Here is a 21,619-nt window from a genome sequence, read left to right as displayed (position 1 = left end):
ATGTTCCTTGGATTTGCCCCTAACCCAGACTCTGACACCATGACATTTTTTGTTGTTTTATATTTGGCCAAAATATTCTGGTTTAGATACAGATATTTACAGAAGGTAGGGAAGAAGGGAACCAGGCCAGAGGGAGGCAGGTATATGTACAAGGCTGAGCTGCAAAGGGCAACGACTTCCTTACAAAGTAGGGTTTTTGTGCACGTTGGTTTCCATCTTACATGACAGTGTCCATTTCCGGTGTATAGAGAGATGGTGACTGCTGCCCACCCAGGTACCAGCAGCAGGAGATTGTCTCACTTAGGAAGAAGTAGGGTTTACAGGAGCCCAGCAGGGCCTTTCCGCTCTCCTAGGAGCCAGTAAGTTCGCATCTTTCCTTTTCCCTGGAAGTGGGGGAGTGAAGATAATTCAGATTCTTCTATGTTATTCTTTTTATCTCTGTCTTTTCCCCATGATCCCCATAATTGTTTTCATCCTCCCTTTCCATGACCCCTCCCCCATGGCCTGCCATCACCTTCATCTCCACATCCCCCCGAAGCTCTAGCTGGAAGCATCCTAGCTCATCCAGGGCATCCTTGGTGGTAGAGGAGACATGGATCTTCAGGGCTGGGGTGGGATGGGGTGCCGGGATGGTGGAAAAATGAATCAAAGAAAAGACAATAGAAGAGTTGGCAGTACTGGAGAGAGCTTTACCAAACCACCACCCCTCAGGAGGCTCTCAGTCTTCCCGGGGCACATGCACTAGAACCAAAATATGTCCAAGAATGGGGCGGTCAGGAACTGTGGTCTCTCAGACTGAGAGATTTGGAAGAACTCTGAAAAGAAGAAAAGGGCACCACAAATTGAGGCTGAGGCTGGGGTGGAGGGCTGCTGTTTTACCTTGACCATTAGACTCCATTCGGGAGGCAGTGTTCACCGTGTCTCCAAAGAGACAATAGCGGGGCATCTTCAGGCCAACAACCCCAGCACAGACGGGCCCTGTGAGAAGAAACAGGTTGGGAGAGCCTGGGAAAAGCAGATACGAGGGACAGAGTGAGAGTCAGCCTTACCCGTGTGGACCCCTATGCGTAGCCTCAGCTGGTCATGGGGTCGGTGGCGGATGCGGAAGGAAGAAACTGCATCCAGTAGTGCTAGAGCCATACGAGCAATTTCTGGGGCATGACGTTGACCATTTCGGCCTGGGAGACCAGACACCACCATGTAGGCATCTCCAATCGTTTCTACCTGATTGAGATGGGGTTTAAAAGGTCACCTCTATGTGTATCAGTGGGAATGGGTAAGAGCAGAAAGAGACAAGCTGGACACCACTATGAGCCGTCCCAGCAGCCTGGGAGGCCAGAGCATCGACTGGAAAATGAGTGCTGTGGTGCTGAGAATCAGGGGTGGGGTGCGGGCAGAGTTTCAGGGCGTCTTTAAATCCTCCCACAACCACCCCTGTACCTGGTGAACACTCAGTAAGCGTTTGCTGAGGGAATGGATACCCTGTCTGCAACAAGATGTGAACAAATAGGCTCTGCTGTCAGGAGGTGGGAAGCAAGGAAACAGGCCTAACCTGAAGAGCACAGAGGCCGGTGAGGTCAGGCAGGCCCAGTGAAATAGGCCTCAGACAGCCTGAACTGTCCAAGATAAGAAAGCAGACGCTTGGCTGTGTCAATTGTACTGAAGCTATACAAAAGAATGTCCTGTTTTTAGGAACTAGACACTGAACTGTTTAGGGATAAAGGGGCACTATGCCTGCAACTTACTCTCAAATGGTTCAAAAAGTAATTAGGTTGATAGATATATTTTTAAAAAATGAAGCAAATGGGGGTAAAGTATGAATAATTGGTCAATCTGAGTAAAGGGTTTATTGTCACAGTAATAACAGACGTGGTAGAGTAAGTCCAAATAAAGGGACAGGAACACATACGTACTGTTGGTGTAATGTTAGACATTTCCACAATAAATCTATTATTCCCATCTTCTAGGTAAAATACCTGAGGCTCAAGGAGCTTTACAGTTACTTGCCCAAGGCCACACAGTCACAAAGTCAACACCTAAATCCTGATGATTTTTACTGCCAGGCACAGTAAATAAAGCCCACGCCGTGCCAACTCATGACTTCGACAAAATTTTTTACAAGGTAGCTTGTTCCTCAGCCCCATAAGTCATTCTGTACCTACATCCCATATGATTCGTCCATGTCTAGAGAGAATGGAGGGAAGAGAAAAGACGACAGACAATATTTATACCCCTAGGCAAAAAGTGGCAGATAGGCTCTAGATCCTGTGATGGTTCCGATTAGGGCAGCTTGAGGATTCACAAGAAATTAGACTAGGATGTACAGTTAGAGTGCCAGAGCCTCGTCTGTCTACAAAGGGCACCCAGTACTAGGGTGCTGGAGACCCAGGAGGGCAAACTGCCAATGGAGCAGGTAGGTATGTCGGGTTTGGGGAGACTGGGTTTTAAAGGGGTCTCAGTAGGAGGGTAGCCCTGGCTCTCACCTTGTAGACGTCAAAGTTGTCAATTATGGCATCAAAGCAGGTATACAGGTCATTAAGAAGTGTCACCACCTAACAGGATGGGAAAGTAGAGCCCCTGAGACCTGTGCCTAACTTTCTAAGAATTCTTAACCCATAAGCTAGAACAAAATATGGGAACTCCAGAACAAAGGAATCTCCCCTATTATCAAGGATTCCTATGCCCCAGTGAAGTTCCCCAGATCCCTATCCCACCCCCTACTTCTCACCCATGGCTCTCACCTGCATGGGGGTGCTCTCTGCTGACAAAGCTGTGAAGCCAACAATGTCACTGAAGTAGATGGTAACACTGTCAAAGGCCTCAGCCTGTACAGTCTCTCCCCGTTTTAACTGCTCTGCCACTGAACTAGGAAGCAAGGGTGCAGTATGAGCCAAACTGAGAGAAAGAGGATGAGAGGGGGAGAGAAAAGGGGTATATGGTTGAGCAGAAGAGGAGTTATGAAAGCTAAGCCTGGTAGAAGAGGAGGAAGGTGGCTGGGAAGACATTACAGACTAGCTCAAGTAAAGCATTTAAGTGGTGGGGGTTGGAAGGGGACCCCAGGGATGGGCACTAAGTGTCTCAAGTTGGGATTGTTCTACATACACTTGCCGGTGCAAAGGCATGGTAGAGCAGTGTCCTAAGAAGAAGGGATAGGAATCAGAGAGAAGGCAGCAAAGCTCATTTGAAGACAAAATGAAAACACACTGTGTAAAGCCAGAAAGGCTCACTGTGTCAAGATATAACAAAGCAGCATTCTAAGAGTTGGGAAGTGAGTTCTCAGGAGCTTGATCAGGCAGAACTCAACAGAGTAGAATATCAAAGGAAGGTTGGGGAAGGGTGACAAATTCTCACTGGGGTAGAATTTGGTAGAGCAGAGCCTCAGCCTTGCGTTTCTCCTCCAGATAGGCCTGTGTGCGCTCCTCCACCAGCTTCTCCAGGTTATTGGCATACTGCTCCATGCGCAACAGCAGGTTGTCCAGTATGCTCGTGCCGCCCTCCCTGGGGGGAGGCCAGAATATGGTACCTGCTCCCAGATTCTCAAGACTCCCAGGACTTCCTACCCAACCCACCTTCTTGGCCCCACCAGCCCCACACACCTCATCCACCAAGACTGATGAGGCTTCTATCCCTGGGGAGCCCTTGCCCCCTAAGTGCCCTCTCACTTGTTAAAGCGGCGAATGAACCCCTTAATTTGTCCAAAGTCTGGCCGCTCAGCTGGTTCTTGGGCCCAACATCGCTCCATCAGCAAAACCAACTCTTCATTCAGTTGGGTCCGGTCAATGCTCGGCCGGAAATATGGCCGTTGACCATTTCGGACCTTCTGGACAATCTCTGAGGGTGATAAAGGGTTTGGATGAAGAACAGGGTCCCCCAGGTAGAGCAGTCTGTGGGTAGTAGATTGCCTCTCACCTTTGGGGCTGAGGTCCAGGCCCTCCAAGTAGAAAGGACCACTGCGAAGTGCTATCTCCTGTAAGATGATCCCAAAGCTATAGACATCAGCCTTCTGCATGCCTGTGGTTGGCAACGGGTTCCCACCAAGCAGTTCTGGGGCAGTCCACAGCTTCTCTAAAAAGAAGGAACAGGCTGGCCAGGTCCTCAAAAAGAGCCCATAATACTCCCCATGTTCCTGTCATTCCATCTCCCTCTCCCACCCTCCCTAGGTGGAAATGATCAAGGCTAGAGGAGCTATATAAAAGTGAGTTGTGGGGGAAGGCCTCACTGGCATAGAGGGCGTGGCTGTCATCAGGTTCAGCAGTTGATCGGAAGCTGGCCAGGCCATAGTCTGTGATTTTGAGCACAAAACGACTATCCACCACACAGTTGGAGGACTTGAGACTCCCGTGGGATGCAATAATGCTGTTATGGAGAAAGGCCATGCCCTGCAGGATACAGATCAAGTCATGGGTTTGGATCATATATGGCTTAGGATACCCCCTCTCTATGAGATGGGCATTAGCTAGCTGTCTGAAGATCTTGGGACCATAAAAACCATAAGCTACTTTTGGAAAGCATCCTTTGCAGTTTCTACCCAAAGAAGCAGGCTGACTAGGACAGTTCTCCCTTCCTGGTACCATAAACAGTATATTGGCACCTAGGCACCAGGGACAGAAGAAATGTTTAAGGGGAAGGACAAGGGGAGCTATCAGTTATTTACCCTAGAAAGAGCAGTCAGTCTTCTGAGTAGTGAACAGAACTAGGAGGGTGAACTCTAAGACTGATGTGACTGACACCCACGATGGCCTCAAATGTACGGCCACCACTAGGAAAACCTAGGAAGGCTAGAGACTCAGCTATCCAGAGTACCCAGATGTACCAAGACTAACCAGTTGTCAACTTTAACATATAACCATGTGTAGGCAGGCAAGTCAGGATGGAGGAGGAAAGTAAGGGCCAGAGAGAAAGTGGAGAAAATAGTAAATTAGTAAAACCCTGGAAAATGGACAAAAGTAGGAGACAGCTGCCAAGCCAACACAGAAACCAGACATTTCTGGCCCCGTGGGTCCAGACAGGAGAAAACCTTTGCATATGAGGGACCATTAGGCAGGTCCTAAGAAGGCAGAGTGATGCTTCCCAAAATGAAACCCTAGGAGCCCACCCACGTCAGTTCAGGTGGAACAGAAAAAGGATGCACTGTTCTATATGCTAACCAAAACAACTGTGTCTAAATATTTAGCTCTGGACATAAACAATTCATAATTCCAGTCTCTGTGAACTCCTCCTTTTTATTCCTTTTGATATCAACAAAACCTTTGGGAGTCACCAAATTTGTGAATACAGAAAGGATTAATCAGGCTTCTGGCTTTGTTCTAAATCACTTTTCCATCAAATTATTGTTCTCTGAAAAGTCATATTTTTCTTATATTTAATGTCACAGCCAACACATCAACTTTACCTAATATTTTATCTCATTTAATGGCAAACTTTCACACACACACAAAAATTCTAAATAACCTCATGAGAATTAAACAGAAAAGCCAAAGCCAGCTTCAGGTACAAGTGACCCACTGGGCTAACTCACTGGCTGCAGCACTTGCTCTAAACACCTGTCCGACCCATGCAAGATTCAAATTCATACCTCTCTAAACCCACGGGCCTCTGGGTCACTTGAAAATAGCTAAAACCTAATATATGGGAAGATACTACAGGTTTAGGATAATTTTCTTTGGTTTCTCTTAGTTTTACTAGTAAACGTTCTTTATAAAATTTCAGTTTTTCTGGGGGCGCCTGGGTGGCGCAGTCGGTTAAGCGTCTGACTTCAGCCAGGTCACGATCTCGCGGTCCGGGAGTTCGAGCCCCACGTCAGGCTCTGGGCTGATGGCTCAGAGCCTGGAGCCTGTTTCCGATTCTGTGTCTCCCTCTCTCTCTGCCCCTCCCCCGTTCATGCTCTGTCTCTCTCTGTCCCAAAAATAAAAAAATAAACGTTGAAAAAAAAATTTCAGTTTTTCTGAACAAAAGAGCAGATATGCCAAATATTGGTCAGAGAATACATGATTCTATGTTTGATGACCTCATTCATTTTTTTCCTAAGAAATCTTAATATAAGCTCGTGGAGGTTTAAAAACAAGCAAACAAAAAAAGATGATGGCAAGAGATTAGAGATATTTAGGGCAGGAACACGAAACTTCTTTACAAGTACAGGACTCATTGTGGCCAATACATCTCCCCCAATTAAAAACTCCAGACCCTTTATTTACCCATTATTGCCCAACCAGAGGTATAAGGGGAACTGGAGAAAACGGGACTTTTAGAGGACTAGGAAGGAGAAGCTGAAAGCAAAGATCAAGAAACAAAGGCATTTTAAAGCAGATGAACTCTTAAGGAAGAGTGGGGAAGACTCACCTTAACAAGGTCATTAATGAGCGAATAACGAAACATCCAGTCCAAGTTGATGCTGTCATTTTCCAGAATATCCTGGTAGTGACATGGAACAGATTATGTGACTATCCTAGTAGCACTAGCTATCACAGTCCTTTCTCCCCTGCCCCTAGAATCTCCACCTTTCCCTTACCTGTAAACTCCCACGAGGACAATACTCGGTGACAATGCAAATGTTGGGAGGGTCAATGCAGGCACCAATGAAGCGAGTGAGATGGTTGAACTGAACATCTCTCATCTAACAACAATAACAACAAAAGGTGAGGGGGCGGGGGAGAGAATTCAAAGAGATACAGAAATCTACCACTGCATGAGAGAGCCTTTCTCTTAATTGTACCTGCAACTTAAAATCACTTATAAATAAACCCCTTGACCTCCTAGCCAATTTTACTATTCCCCTCTCTTCTTCCCCCTTTCCTCTTCTCCATCCCTTTTTACCCTGAACCCTGAACCCACACACCATTACATACATGTTTGAGTTCAAACAGAACCTGCCGGGTCAGCTCAATGCGCTTCTTATTCACGTGTTTGATGGCAACAACATTTCCCTGATGGCAGGAGTGAAAGAGGAAAAGGGAAATTAGTTCCTGGGTGCTGGGAAATACTGGAGAACTGTGGACATCCAGGAGCTCAGCTGGACACAGGAAGGAAGGTTATGAGGGGCAGAGATTTGTGGGAAGAGGTGATAGATGGGGATGAGACAGGATGAAATGGTGGGGACCAGAACAAGCGGATGACTGTTCACCTTGAAGTGACCGGTGTTGGCAAAGATCTGGTATTTCCCATGGGCTGTCATGAGCGAGCCGTAACTGGATCCCCGCTGGGGCCAAGGGCAACATGGAGGCGGAAGGATGAAAGGAACATTAGATGATGGTGGCAGTGCAGGGGCTATCATTACAGGCCAATGTGCTGGGAAAGGTCCAGGGTACGAAAGGACAGGAACTCAGAGGGAAGCAGAGGGACAGCTGAGACAAGGGCTCACCAGCGACAGTGTGAGGCGACTGCCTGCACCTTTATGATATCGTTCTGAATTGCCAAATTGCAGTTCTTCCCAGCGAATGCGCCACAACATGCTAGCCAGCTCCTTCTCCAGCATCAGCTTTCTGTAAGGACTGCACATCTCAGTTGACTGGCAAGCCCAATCCTGCCACCCCGTAAGCCAACAGTGGGGTTTCAGCGGCTTCCCTGAAGCTCCCGATGCTACAACTTTTATACCTGAGGCGGGACTCGCTGCAGGACTGAGACAGAAGGATGCATTCTCTACATAGGGGATACATGCCCTATGCTCACTTGAAAACACAGAGGCTGAAGGTAAAAGTTCTTTCTTAATATGGTAGCATTCACGGAAAATTCACCTTTGCCCTTATAAAACCCCACTCAAAATCCCTAGTTAGGACACCCAGTCTAGAACCAAAAGTGGGAAAGCAACACCTAGGCTAAAAGACAGCTTAACGAGAAAGGCTAGAGAGGAAGACGTTAGGCCTAAGAGGTAGCCATCAAACGAAAGATACCCACTAACCCCCAGAAAGCCTGGGCAGTGGGAGGGAGGGAGCAGGTCGGTGGGAAGGCCAGAACTCACCGGAAAATGAGGAAGCTGGAGACACCAAACATGATGAAGGTGATTCCTGTGCCCAGTGCCACAATCGCCAGAGTTGAAAGCGGAGCTGAAGGAGAGAGGGGACCCTGAGAAAGACTATGTGGAGCTGAGGACGGGGCGGGGGTGGTGCTCAGGGTGTGAGAAGCAGACAGATTTCTGGAGGGAAAGAAGTGAGGAAGGGGTATACAGTATACAAGTCAAGGAAAACAGAGCTAAGGATGGGGAGTTAGGGAGGGGAGGTGAAAGAATGGGAGAGAGGGGAGGAAGAATTACTCCCAACCCCTGCACACACCCACTTTTATCACAGGATGGGTCGTCCAAGTCAAAGGCACAGGGGGGATTGTCCAAGGGGGGGGCCCCCTTCACCCAGGGGATAGGCCGTCCTGTCCACCAAATCTGCTTCTCGGCTCCTGAGTAGTGAGCTGCAGGCTGTGAGGAAGGAGAAAACTGGGCCCACAGGCCTGCTCCCACCAGCCTCTCTCCCAGACCCCAGCTATTTGGCTGCTTTTCTCTCCCAACTTCCCACCTACCCAGCATGCAGCTCCAGCAGAGAAAGTAAGTCCCTGCCTCTACCAACTTTGGTTCTGCCCCACTGAACCTCTGAAAGCTGGATATTCAGGGCCCACATTCTCCTCCCTGCTTCTTCCCCCATCACCTGGAAGTCCCCAGAATCCAGATCTCCCATAGCCCACAGGACAAAATCAGTCTCTCGGTCATTGTTCTTGTCCATAACAACCAGTCCAGTTACACCTAAGATAGAAAAGAGTAGCCCTTACTTTGAGATCTATTCTATGCCCCTCTCCTATGCCCTGATTCCTCTAATTCCTTAGAGTCCCTCCCTGCCCCTGTTCTTAATACACGCCCACCTCTACCACGTTCTCTGACCTCCCACTAACTTCCTCCTGCCCCTCGTATCTTGTGTTTTCTTCTGCCTACTCCACTCCCAGGCCTGAGAGCAGCCCTCTGGTCTCCTCCTGGCCTTCTTCATTACCGTGGTATCTTCGGCCCTGCATCTTCTCCACTATTCGAAGTCCATCTTCCCGGGTGCCTCCTTCCTGTATTGTCTCGTTCAGGACTTCAGCATATAGCAGGATCCCATCATAGAAGCAGCCAGCAATGAGGTTCATCTAGGGGTGGTAACTTTAGCAGTACTCTCCAAATGAACTGCCAGGCCCCTCCCCAGCCCCCTTTCCCATCTCTGGGGTCTCCCTCTACCTCTTCTCTCTTCTGGTTTGCTTCCTTCCTTCCTCTCATTCCTAAAGTGCCAGCCCTACCTCACTTGACAAAAGGGCAAAAAGAAAAATCCTGTATAAAAGCAGACAGTTCCCATGTATGGCTGGCTCCACGGCCAAGGCTTAATGCTGAGTTAGGGAGAAGAGCCTTTCCTCAAAGCCTGGCCTGACTCTCAGGAAAGAGAGATCTACTTACCAGGGAGGGGGCTAGCTCCACACCAAAATCTTCCCGGGCTCTTATCAGCAGACGATTCTGGAATTCCTGATACTCAGGATTTGGGGGTTCTCGGTATGTGATCACCAATACTGTCTGTACCAACAGCACATGGGGGAGAGTGAAAAGGATTCAAGATAGGCATTGGGAAAGAGAGGAAGCAGGATAGGGAAACTTGGTGAAATACACATGATATGAAATATACACGGGTGAGTCTGAAGGCTGAGAGGATACTAAACTCTGTGTTGTGTGTGCCCCTGTGTGTGTGATATATGTATGGAATATGTTCAATACATCTGGGAAAAAGTGAGTGGCACTCCTCCATGAAAGGTGCATGGTTCTGGGAAGGTGGCAACTAGGAAATAGATGAAATCAACTCCATCCCCAAGCGTCTCCACCAGCCAAGCCTCCCTGCCAGGCTGCCACAGCACTCACAGCTGCTCACTCTGTCCCTTCCTATTCACTATCAAGGACAACACTAATAAAACAGCTCCTCTCTGAGGTCTTAATCACTGTTAATGTTATCAGTTAAATGTTTATATTTTCAAAAAAAAAAAGTGTTTATATTTTCATTTGGGTCACTTGGAACGGTGCCTCCATTCTAGTAAATAAAAGAGATTTCAGGTTCTATGACAACTGGGGGAAATACTTGGAGACAATGATTCCATCTGTGAAAAGTTGTGGACCCATTCATTTAACGTGTGGAACACCTACCATCAGCAACACTGTCCTGCATAGTGGCATGGTCCTATATGTCACTAAGTAGTAGACATGTGTCACAGAGAAAACATGTAGTCATATGCCCACACACATTTCACAGACGAGCAAATGACATATGTGATCTCAGCCACACCCACATCTCACTGGCCTTAAGTTAGCACATCTCTGTCTCTCACTGGGGTGCCCATGTGACTCCCACCGACCTTACACATTCTCCCTTCCTTAGCTGATGGACACACTGGCCTCTGCCTACACCTCAGGCCTACCCAATCACTGAGACTAGCCTTTGTCTTAGATGGGAAATTGGCATCGCAACCTCAGGGAAAGACTTCAGATCAATGTATTTTATGAAATGTGACTTTGTGAACATAACATCTACGGACTTCTACCAGTTCTGTTAATTCCTATCACTGAAAGTACATGTGGACATAGAGATACTAGATAAATCACATATGATTTATTACATATAAATTCATTCTAGGTAGGAAATAATAAATTCAGTTTCTAATATGTATTCATTACATTAGACTAGAGTTTGCTTCATAATGTAATTATTCTTACTGGGGCATTTGGATCCTTGATCACATACTTGTAATACTCTCCCACCCTCGGGCAAAATTTAAAAGAAGGGGGCTGAGGTGGAGTTGGGAGGGTTTGTTCAGTAACACCTGTTTCAAGAATAAAAGAAAAATAGAAGGGTAGGATATTGTTGACAAACGATGTAAAAAAAAAATCAGGAAAAGAGCCCCAAAAGATCATGCTTAACACAAATTATATTTCAATACAAAGGCTGATAACAGGTTTTTAACACTTTTTAAACACATCATAATTCTCTAGGTTTATCTGTTTGCTAGACTAGCAGTTCTCAAACTTTTTGATCTCATGACCTCTTTATACCACTAAAAATTACTGAGGACCACAAAGAGCTTTTGATTGTTTGGATTACATCTATCAATATTTATGTTTTAGAAATTAAAACTGACAAACTTTTAAAACACAAGAATATTCAACTACCCCTTCGACAGCTGCCAGAGTGATAACAGCAGCACGTGTCATGTAGCCTCTGGAAAACTCCACTGTGCAATCGTGGAGGAGTAAGAGTGAGGACGCAAATAAACATCTTAGTATTATTTCTTAAATAGTTTTGACCTCATGGTCCTTCTAAGAGGATTTCAGTGACCCCCCAGGGTTCCAAGACCACATTTTGAAAACTGCTATGCTAGACTGTTTTGCTGTGGTTACTAGCTACTAAAAAAAAGAGCAAGAAAGAAGAAGAATGTCCAAAGAATTTCTATGCTTGCTCAAGGGCTAGAGAGAAGCAGGTAAAGGGAGGTAGATAATGGTGTCCCTTTTTTCAGCGGACTCCAGGTGAGGAAAAAAAAACAAGCAAAGGCTGCCAAAAACAGGTTTAGCTGTGAGTGAAGCCAGATGTACACCTAGGCACTGGCGTGTGCCTTGAGGCCTACGTTTGAGGCCCCCTCAGCCACATCAGGAGGCGCTGTCAGCAGTGGCTTAAACAGACAAAAAATTGTCTCCAGAAGAGATTCTGTCTTACGCGGCCCTCGGTCCAGCCCTGACTTCCATTCTAGCTGCTGGTGTCCCCTCTGTAATGCAATCTCATGCTGGTCACCTGGGTTGAGACTTCTGTCTAGGTTTGACCCTGGAGTCCTCAAATGCACAGCCTGGGACCATAGAGCCTGGTCATTTGCTTATTTAGCTCCATTGTGTCTACGTATTCTCTGTCCTGGCTGATCATCTTGGTTTATAGTACCTGCCGGCTCTACTCCTCTGCAGACGAATTCTTAGTCGTGTCCCCGCTTCTCCCCAACACACCCGGTAATTCACTTTAACAAGTATGTGCTAGGCATATGGAATACAAAGATGAGCATGATCCTTGCCCGCCAGTAGCTATAGCTCAATGGGCAAGAAAAATCATATCAATATACTTAATTTCTGAGCCTCTCCCCCAGTAGACCAGGTATCTCTGGTTAAGGGCTCTCTGCTCTTTCATCCTTGACTGGAGCTGACTGCCCACTTCCCTCGCCCCTTGCCCTGCTTCAGCACTGGAACAACATGAGTGGTTTTTCTAGAAAACACTTCATTACTTCCTTACCCTCATCCCACCCAAAGCCTTGATTTCCCCCTCAGCATATTCTTGACTGCCTATTTCCCCTTCTTTTATGTCATAGCAAAGTCCCTCTTTGTTTTTCTGAATAATGCCTGCAGTAAGTGGGAGAACTGAGAATTAATTTACCTAATTGTTAGCTCACTAGATCTCATTTCCCCCTAAGCTAAGTGCTGGGGCCCCTTGACTGGTAGGAATTCTCAGACAAGAAAGAGAGATATTCCTTCCACAAAAAAGAATACAGCCCATAAAGCTATGGAGTCCTCCCACCCAGGAGAGCCACAGAGATCTTCCTTGACCACACTAGCTAGAGTACAATTCCCTTGCCATTCCCTTCTCATGAGAAGCGCTTTTTTTTTTCCTGGTTTTATTTTTTACGGGGTTTTTAGTAACACGCACCGCAAGTTGTCCTATGTTTGTATTTATTTGCTTATTTAATGTCTGTCTCTCCTACTAAATGTAAGCTCCAGGCAGGGGCTACATCTGTTATGTTCTCCACTGCATACCAGTACCTCGCACAGTGATTGGGACATAATAGGTGCTCAACAGACACTAACAGAATGAGCCAATATTCAAATGACTCAAACATTGACTGATAATGTGGTTAAGCTCTACAGGAGATGGAGTTAAGCACAAGAATAGGAAATTCAGTCCAACCTGGGGATTCAAGGATTGTTTCCTCAAAGGAAAAATAACTGATCTGAGCCTTAAAGAATACACACACATTATCCAGACAGACAAAGGTGAGAAGGTTGTTTTAAGCAAAAGTGACAGCATAAACAAAACCTGTCCTGCCACTGCCCAGGTTCAAGTGTGACAGTCACAGACTCATACAAGACATGTCATTCACAGATACCACTAAATATATAATTACAGTCACACAAAATTTTACTCATTAGAGAAGATGACCACCCAAGTCCAGCCCTTGTAAAGATCTACTGAATTTTAGATTCAGAGAATCCCAGGGTTGAAAAGTCTTTAAAGTTACCCTACATGCCACTTAAAATCCTTTTTCAGAAAAAGGAGAGATAGTGAAAAAATTGGTGGAAGAGTCAGGGAACAATTCATGGGTGTGATTTGCAGGGGCAGAGATTTAGCATGAGGGAAGAAAGAACATTCTAGAAAAATAGAGCAAAGAGCACAACGACAAGGGGGCAGGGAGGCCCAGGGGTTGGGGAACTGAGAGAGGTCTGGTTGGCTGGAGTACTGGGCATGAGGGGCACTAGGAGGCAAGACTGAAAACCTGGGCTGAACACAGACTGTAGAAGGTCTGAAATGTCATGATAAGGAGTCAGGACTTTATTCTGTAGGAATTTAGTCATTGAAAGTTTTGAGCAGAAGAGTGAAATGAACAGTCATGTCAATTTCCCCTGCAAGTTGTTTCCTAAATTCATTTCTTTCCATTCCTACTACTGCCACTGTCCTTGAAGCCTATATCACCTCACTCCATTTGACCTGAATACAGGTGGTCTCACTGCCTCTAACCTCCTCCTCTTCTTATCCAACCAGAATTCTGTCTTTATATTTCTCTTCACAAAAAAATATCAAGGACCCCACATCCAAGTCCAAGCACCTTAATTTTAGCTTCAGAGCTCTCCTTAATCTGACTATATCTTTGCAACATTATTTCCTACATCTGCTTCAAGCCAACCCTTCTTTCTTGTCAGGTCAGTATCTTCTTGGTTTCCCAAACATGCCCATTTCTATCTTTTATCTCTTTGCTCAGACTGCCTAGATCCTCTCTCCTGCTGAGACTAGGACTATGGCATCTATCTTTCAAGTCACAAAAGATTCTCATCTTTATAAAAAAGCTTCCCTAAACCCAGCTCACATTGACTCTCCCTCATCTGAACCCCAAGTTCTTAGTGTCTGTTCCAGGACACATAATCATATTCTTTCTCGTATTTGTATCTAACTGTGCCTCAATCATACCTCGCCTATCCAGAAAAGATGGAAGTCCTCCCAGAGCCCAGGACCAGGTCTTTTCCTGAACTTTTCCCCCTCACAGTAAAGTCTACTAGTGGGACTTAAGAGAATGTTCCAGGATCTTGGGAGGTAGCCTTAGTAATGAGAAAAGAGTCACAAAAGTGGGGAAGTAAGGAAGAATGATAGGAGACTCAAAAAGCCTCTGTTAATTTCACTCTTGTAGCTCATAATTCCTGCCCTGTTTCTGGGGTTTCTGTGGGTCTTATGACAGAGAATCTCCAAAGAAGTTTCCTTTCCCCCTCCTCCACTTTTGGCGCAAATGATACCTGAAAGGCCTCTCTGAGGGCCTGGGCCTGTTCCCGGGTGCGATTGTCCTGCCAGGGCCGGCCTGTAGAGCGTGTGGGGCCTGCACGAAGACTCTCCCCAAAGACGTCCAGGTAAAAGAAGACATAATCCCCATTGGTCAGGTTCTCCCTCTGGGCCTGGAGCAGGATCTCATGCAGCATCTCCAGAGGGCCACAGATATACACAACTGGGAACGAGTATAAAACAGAGGAGCATTCTGAGAAAGTCCCCAGTCCCCAGGCAGCCCCCTCTCTGAACCATCTGCATTTCCATCTTCAGCAAGGAAGAAAGTGCCCTAACCTATCAACCACCCAACATATGCTCCCCATCCCTCCCCCTTGGAGTCTATGTCATAAGTACCTTGGGGCTTTATGGACCATCTGGCAGAGGTCAGAGTCTGACTCCAGACCCCAGAGGAAGGGAGCTATCAGCCTTTAAGCCCCTCCTCTTCCCAGAGCTCTGACTGCTGCGCCCCACCCAGCCCTCCTCACTGCCCCATTCGGCCCTGCCTCTCCCTAGGCTCAAAGGCACTGACTGCTCAAAATTACTGTCAGTGGCAGTTTTACTCTGTCTTTCCCCAACAAATGCGCTGAGTCCAAAAGCCCATTTATGGAGTCCTTACTATTTTTCTGCCCTGTCTTGGTGCCCCGTCTGAGAAGTTTCTGCTCACAGATGACACTCATTCTGGAGTGGCCATCAACCACATCCCGTACTCTAGGGCACTCGTATTGCTCCCGAAAGTCAGTTTCCCCCCAATCCCACCTTCTTCTCTGACACAGGCTCCACCTCTCATGCTATCTTATTCCTTGTTTATATCTGCCTATGCTGTCCACAAGCTCCCCTAATACAATGGCTTAGCCTTCTCACAGGTGCTCTCTCCACATGTGCTTCTTGACCCCAACCACCACATACATCTCAGTGCCCACCTCCATCCACAGTTTCCCAGTGCTGAGCTGCAGGGATACAGCAACCCTCCTCCCCTGACCCTAAGATAGCCTGGGCCACACTCACTGCGCCCGTTGGCCCGGATGAAGTGGGTGGCCTGCTCAGGGCCCCCTGGCTCACGGGCATACACCTGGTGCTGCACACTGAGGTTGCTGCCCTGCAGGGCCTCAAAGACGCCCTCGATGGTGAAGTAGTGAGGCCGGTCATCTGTGCGAGCATCCAGATACAGCAAGGCAGCACGGGCAGTCCAATTGAAGTGCCCGTGTAATGTCACTACAAACTCACCCAGCTTGGGAGCAGAGGGGCCAGTGCGCACCAGAGTACGATAATGCTCATTCTTAGCTGCAAAACCAGAGGCCACAGCACCCGCAGTCAGCAGGGGAAGGCGCCAATGTGAGGCAAAGCGGGCCACAGAGGCAGCGGGGTACACGCAACCGGGACCCAACAGAAGATCAGGGTCGTGGTACAGCTTGAGGTCCACAGCGCGCAGCGGTGCCAGGTACTCAGAGCAGGCGCCATCTAGTTCCGAGCTGACAAACCTCAGGTCCACAGGCAGTGCCCGGCCCAGCGCCTCCACGGCTAGTGCCACAGCAGGACCCACCCGTGGCCAGGCCCAGGCATAGCTCAGGTTGTGTTCTGGCAGCACCACCGCCAGAGTCAGGTTCCGCGCCCCTGGAGGACGCACCCCACCTGCCAGGGCTGCCACCAACAGCAGGAGTGATGGCAGTGCCATAGGGAGAAAGCAGCGGCCCCACCACCCCCAGAACCTGGTGCCACTCTGGCCTACGGAGGAGGCACAAGCACCACCCAGCCTGGAACCTGGGGAAGATGGCCAGGGAGAGAAGTGAGGTGAAGCTAGGCAGGCTGCGACACAGAAAGTGGTGGGGACGGGTGAAGAGGAGATGGGAGGAAGCCCCGGGGGTTGGGTAAGGAGTGGGTCCACCGGTCTGGGGCAAGGACTGAGGGCTGAGTAGGGTGGCAGGAGAAGGTAGGGACCAAGGGGGCCTGTGACTGGGATGGGGACAGTGAGAGGCGAAGGAGCCTGATGAATCTTGAGCTTTAGCTGAGAAGGAAAAGGGGATCCGAGACTGGGATGGGGTGGGGGTGGGGGGGAGGCTGGTACAAAGGAAAGGCCTGAGGGGACCTCACAGCTGAAGGGGCTAGGAGGGCTGAGAGCTGCGAAAAGGAGGACCAAGGGGGTAAGGTGGGAGGGGGCCCGCGCCGCGGAAGGACCGGGACCATGGGCGGGCGGGGAGCGAAGCGAGGCCTGGGCTGGAGCAGAGGGAAAGGCAGGGGTAAATCTCCCAGTGAAGGCTTCTCCTGAAGCTCCTGCTTGGACTAACGGGCCCAGGGCGCTGGTCCCATCCGGAGCTGCGGCGGCCCCGCCCGTGTCCCAGCTCCTCTCTGCTCCGCTCCTCCTGGGCCCGGGCGGCCGGCGCTGCCGGGCGCTTCCTCCCGCCCCCCGCCTGGGCCCCCGGGCGCGCCGCTTGTCCAGGTCAGGTCGCCGCGGCCCGGCCCGTCTCTGCTCGCTGCGCCGGCGGCGGCGGCCGAGTGTGACTCCCCGGGCAGGCCGCCCGCCCCCGCCCCCGCCCCGCGCCTTCCCCGCCCCCTCCCCCGCGGCCCCTCCTCCTCCCCCTCAGGCCCCACCCTCTGGCGCCTGCTGTCTCCCCCCACCCCCTACCCTGGCGCCCAGGGACATCCCAGGTCTCAAACCCACCCAGTGACAACTCGGGGGCTCCGCGCCAGGGGCTCTCAGGCCGGTGAGGTTCCTGGTCGTCTTCTCACTTTATGGGCCCAGCCCTGTCTCCCCCAAGCCCCTGACCCACCCCGCCACTGTCTCTCCATCTTGCACATTGCCAAGAGCCCAGAACTTCTCCTCTCCCCACTTGCGTATCCCGCTGTTCTTAGGGTCCCCTCTCTTAACTCCCCTGAGTCCCTCCAACACTCCAGTCTCCAGGAAGCAGTCAGGAATCCCCAAATATTTGGTATCCTCACTAGTCCTCCACCTAGTAAACCATAGCACCCTTCCCATTGCCAGGAACCTCTCCCTCCTTCACCAGGAAGAGGTGCCTGCCACCTGGAAGACTGGTCCCTCCAGGACCAAGGGGCTCCAATGCCTGGTTTTTCCTGAGTCCTTACAAGTCCATGGGTCTCCTTCTTCCTTAGAACTCAGCCCCCCACCCTCCCTCTTCCTTCCCCATGCTCCCTTCTGTGCCCTCCCATGTCTTCAGAGGCTCACCATAGCCCACCGGGCCTCTACCACACCATCTGCTCCAGGGACCCAGCCCAGGAACAGCCTCTTCTCTTCTGTCTCCCTGCACAGCCCAGGATTGCACCTGATAACAGCTCATGGACTGACTGAGCAGAACATTCCCCCAGCAATGCGAGCCCATTGTATCCCCCTTGGGTTCCACCCCGCTCCTAAGCCTCCAGCCTAGAAGGCTATCCCCAGATACTCTGTATCTGGCGTGCCAATCTGATCCTGAGAATAGCTTAAGAGGGATGATACCATGGTTGCTGGGAGGGGACTGCTATGGGACCCTGGGGAGTTTCTCTCAAACTATCATAAAGGAGATACATATAAACCCATTCTCCTTCAGAAAGCCACAGTTTCTCTCCCCCTTCAAGCCTCTTCTCCAGAAATCACCGTGCCTAGAAGCTGAGCGCTCCTAGAGTAGAGGGAGGGGTGTAGGTGTGCAGGGAGAGAGGAGGGGCCTACTTTCTCTGAGATGAAGGCGACACCTAGTGGTTTCGGGGGGAAATTAAGGACAATGCCATTTTATTCTTAGGTATATTTCTTTATTGAACACTGGCTGACTTGCACAGCTGTAAGGGTGAATACAAGAAAAGGTGAATAATACAGCCCTTACCTTTGAGGAGCATGTAGCTGGAATCCATGTCAAAGGCAAGACCCCGGACAACATCTCTTGCCCCAAGTCCAATAGAAATAGCAGCCTTAGGACTTCTTCAACACAGAGGGATGGTAATTTCAATTCCAGCTCCCAACGGCTAGTAAAAAGGGATTTTGTCCTATCTGAGCAAGAAAGCAAAGGATAAAAAAATCAAAAGTGGATAACCTGAAAAGACATGGTTCTAACTTCAGACCATGTCAACCAAATAATATGTTGTAAGCAACTACACACAGCTTAATAAGGGAAACAAATCCAAAATGACACAATATCTGCCAGAATCTGTGAATTTCAGGGACATGAGGAATCTTACAAATATATTGTTCAATTCCCTCATTTAAAGATAACTGGAAACTGGCGTCCAAGGCCAGCTCAGTCAGTAGAGCATAGGACTCTTGATCTAGGTGTTCTGAGTTCAAGCCCCATGTTGGCTATAGAGCCTACTAAAAAATAATAATAATAATAACAACAGAAAACTAAGTCCCAGAGAAGGAGACCACTCCCCCCCAACCCTAAATGGCTTTTTAATAGTAGAGACTGGAATCCAAGTAAGGCTCTGTATAGATATTCTCAAAGATGGGGCTCTGTACAAATACCCTGCTAACTCATGAACTTAGCACATGAAGCTGTGCTTATAGGGTAATGGCCACCAAAGACCCAGACAGGTCTCTCTGGAACACCTACAGACCCCAGTAATGACCAACACCACTGTTGCCCAGACTCCCAGACAAGTTCAAGTACATGATATGTCATTATTCTGAATATTAACGACAACTGTAAGTTATGTTAGGGGTTAAACTTTCAATCATCTTGCCCTTTCCTTCCTCCTTCCAACTGGCCACTAATACTAGAAAGTGGGAAAGGGCAGGAAAATAAAAGTTAATTACTTAATGTAGTTTCGTATTAACATCCAGTAAAAGGTTTTGTTTGTTTTTTCTTTTTGAGGGTAGGCTGAAAGTACTATGTAAATGAGAACTTTGGTTATCTATATATTCCCATTATCCAAGCAATCACTGCTCTCATTGATGTGGACAATAAGATTTGGGCTGTATTTGGTAACCCCACTGTAATTCATACAAAACCTGAGAAATCTAAAGACCCTCCTGGCCTGAGCAGCACGCAGTAGGGTCCATCTTTCTCTCTGTAGGGTTGGTATGGCCTCCTACTACTTCACAGACACCACTTATCATTTCTTCTAGGATAGGGCCAGCCCAAACACCTCATTTCTGACCCAGAACTAAACTGTTGAGCATCAAATCAGCTAGCTGCTATAAGCCGCTGTGGTTCCCAAGCTGCCCTGTTCCTTAGTGGAAAGAAGTCCTACCTCCAATCACACTCAGGCTCAAGACCCTTGCTGGGTTCTGGGACCACCCATGGGATCCAGGCTCATGCTAATCCACTCCATGGCAGGGCCTGATGCTCCAAACTGACTTCCAGTTCAGCACTGACCAGTTTTACAATTTACCTGGTTTCACAGCTAACTCTGAACCCTCAGGTTTGCCCCCCACCAGACCATGCCTCCAGACCTACAGGATTCCAGCAAAACAAAAAGCAAAACAAAAAAACAAAAAAACCCACACACCTTCCAGTCTTCTCTCTGCTTGAGTGATCTGACCTGCAAAAAAAGAACTTTAACTATATGTGATTCTCTCTCGCACACAAGACAGACAGGTCCAAAGGAACCTGCCAACAGAGGGCAGGGAACAGCCACGGAAAGCAAGATAAAATAAGGCAGAAAAGATACATTTCATATGCAGCATTTCAGTAAAGGGAAAGGAGGAAGCAGTGTAAAAAGAGAAACACAATGAAACATATTGAAGCAAAGAAAGAGTTTATAAAAATTCTGCATTATTTCTTTCAGGCCGAGTGGGAGAGACAGAATCCTGAAAACAGGTCAAACTCCAGTTTACCTTCTCATAATATTCAATATCCTCAAAGAGGAGCTATTATTGTTTAAAAGGTCAAAGGTTTATACTTTGAGTTCACACATCATTTTCTTCTATAAGTTAAAAAGGTTTTAAATTTAAAATATTTTCAGATCAGATCCCTGCTTCTAACTTACCTGTCTATGTATGTATTTGGAAAGTTGAACTGGACCATACCCTGAGGGCCAGAAATACTGGTTTTGTGAAAAGACAGTCCATGGGTAGTTCTATGGATTCCTAAAAAGAAGTTGAAGAATCGTCAGGAGAAGCAACTGCGTATGATTCAAGTTCCAGGCGAACCTTTTTTTTTTTTTACTTGTCTGCTCCATCAAAGCCTAGACCAGCACATGTATGCATGACCAGTGGTGTCCATTGTTCTTCCTCACTTAGCCTGTTTCCCAGGTACATTTACTGCTTCTCTATGCTCCTAATACCACCCTTCACCATTATTACCAACCCCGGTAATTACTTACCATCCCTTGGGAGTATCTGCTAGCCTAAAGTCTCATATAGAATATTCTCGGTTATATTTCCTTCTCCACTCCATTTAAAAGTCTACTTTTTTGGGGGGGCGCCTGGGTGGCTCAGTTGGTTAAGCATCAGACTTTGGCTCAGGTCACGATCTCACCGGTTTGTGAGTTCAAGCCCCATGTCCAGCTCTGTGCTGACAGTTCAGAGCCTGGAGCCTGCTTTGGGTTCTGTGTGTCATTCTCTCTCTGCCCCTCCCCCACTTGTGCCGTGTCTCTCTGTCTCTCAAAAATAAATAAACGTAAAAAAAATTTTTTTTTAAGTCTACGATTTTTTCACAGAATCTTTCACTGAGAAAAAGAGGCCTATTTTCCCTCACCCACAAATACGTCACATAAAAAGAAGCAAAGGAAAGATGATCACAACAGCTTCTAGAGAATGGAAATGTATTCATCACTTCTTAAATCTTTTGCTCTATTTAGAATTTCCCAGAGAAGCCACAGACTGGGAAGAGGAGGAGAAATCTGAAGCAAGATCTGACCAAACTGTACTCTTTTCTGTGCATGGTTGCAATATGTCATGAAAAAACAAAGAAGTAGCTAGCTGTGGCAATGTAGGCAGACTAAAAGCAGGAAGACCATTCTGAGGCTCCTGGAGAAATTGGAGCATGAAATGCTAAGTGCCTTATCTAAGATGATGGAATAGTAATGGAGAGAGAGAAACAAATATGAGATAATATGAAGGAAGAAACAGCAGGACTTGGTGGCAGCCTAGGTCTACAGGATGAAGAGGAAGGAGTCAAAGGTTACCCAAGGCAGGGGTCACACAGGCAAAGGCC

General features: G+C 48.0%; 1 protein-coding gene and 1 long non-coding RNA gene across 5 annotated transcripts; both read right to left on the bottom strand.

Moving 5' to 3' along the window:
* Nucleotides 1-42: 42 nt before the first annotated feature.
* On the bottom strand, nucleotides 43-17,038 carry NPR2 (natriuretic peptide receptor 2). 4 transcript variants are annotated; one of them, XM_043566344.1, is made up of 22 exons: nucleotides 15,546-17,038; nucleotides 14,516-14,721; nucleotides 9,401-9,514; nucleotides 8,964-9,099; nucleotides 8,628-8,722; nucleotides 8,269-8,401; nucleotides 7,955-8,039; nucleotides 7,358-7,487; nucleotides 7,121-7,195; nucleotides 6,846-6,923; nucleotides 6,509-6,613; nucleotides 6,340-6,411; nucleotides 4,220-4,379; nucleotides 3,910-4,065; nucleotides 3,663-3,831; nucleotides 3,352-3,498; nucleotides 2,742-2,865; nucleotides 2,484-2,552; nucleotides 1,050-1,224; nucleotides 880-978; nucleotides 515-606; nucleotides 43-383 (listed from the first exon to the last, which is right to left on the bottom strand). In XM_043566344.1, exons 1-22 carry the CDS (start codon nucleotides 16,210-16,212, stop codon nucleotides 318-320), a joined length of 3,153 nt encoding a protein of 1,050 aa, XP_043422279.1. In that variant the 5' UTR covers nucleotides 16,213-17,038; the 3' UTR covers nucleotides 43-317. The 4 variants fall into 4 exon arrangements, with proteins under 4 accessions (XP_043422279.1, XP_043422280.1, XP_043422281.1 ...); XM_043566345.1 differs by having other exon boundaries at nucleotides 7,358-7,478; nucleotides 15,546-17,037; XM_043566346.1 differs by lacking the exon at nucleotides 7,121-7,195.
* A 1,218-nt stretch (nucleotides 17,039-18,256) lies between these two features.
* LOC122474703 lies at nucleotides 18,257-20,907 on the bottom strand. The gene is made up of 3 exons (XR_006294987.1): nucleotides 20,451-20,907; nucleotides 19,971-20,003; nucleotides 18,257-18,513 (listed from the first exon to the last, which is right to left on the bottom strand). It is a non-coding gene; the product is annotated as an uncharacterized LOC122474703 (long non-coding RNA).
* Between the last annotated feature and the right edge of the window lie 712 nt (nucleotides 20,908-21,619).

Source organism: Prionailurus bengalensis, chromosome D4 (genome assembly GCF_016509475.1).
Source record: "Prionailurus bengalensis isolate Pbe53 chromosome D4, Fcat_Pben_1.1_paternal_pri, whole genome shotgun sequence".
Classification (NCBI taxonomy): domain Eukaryota; kingdom Metazoa; phylum Chordata; class Mammalia; order Carnivora; family Felidae; genus Prionailurus; species Prionailurus bengalensis.
Note: the sequence above shows the minus strand (reverse complement) of the source record. Positions and strands in the feature narration are given on the sequence as shown.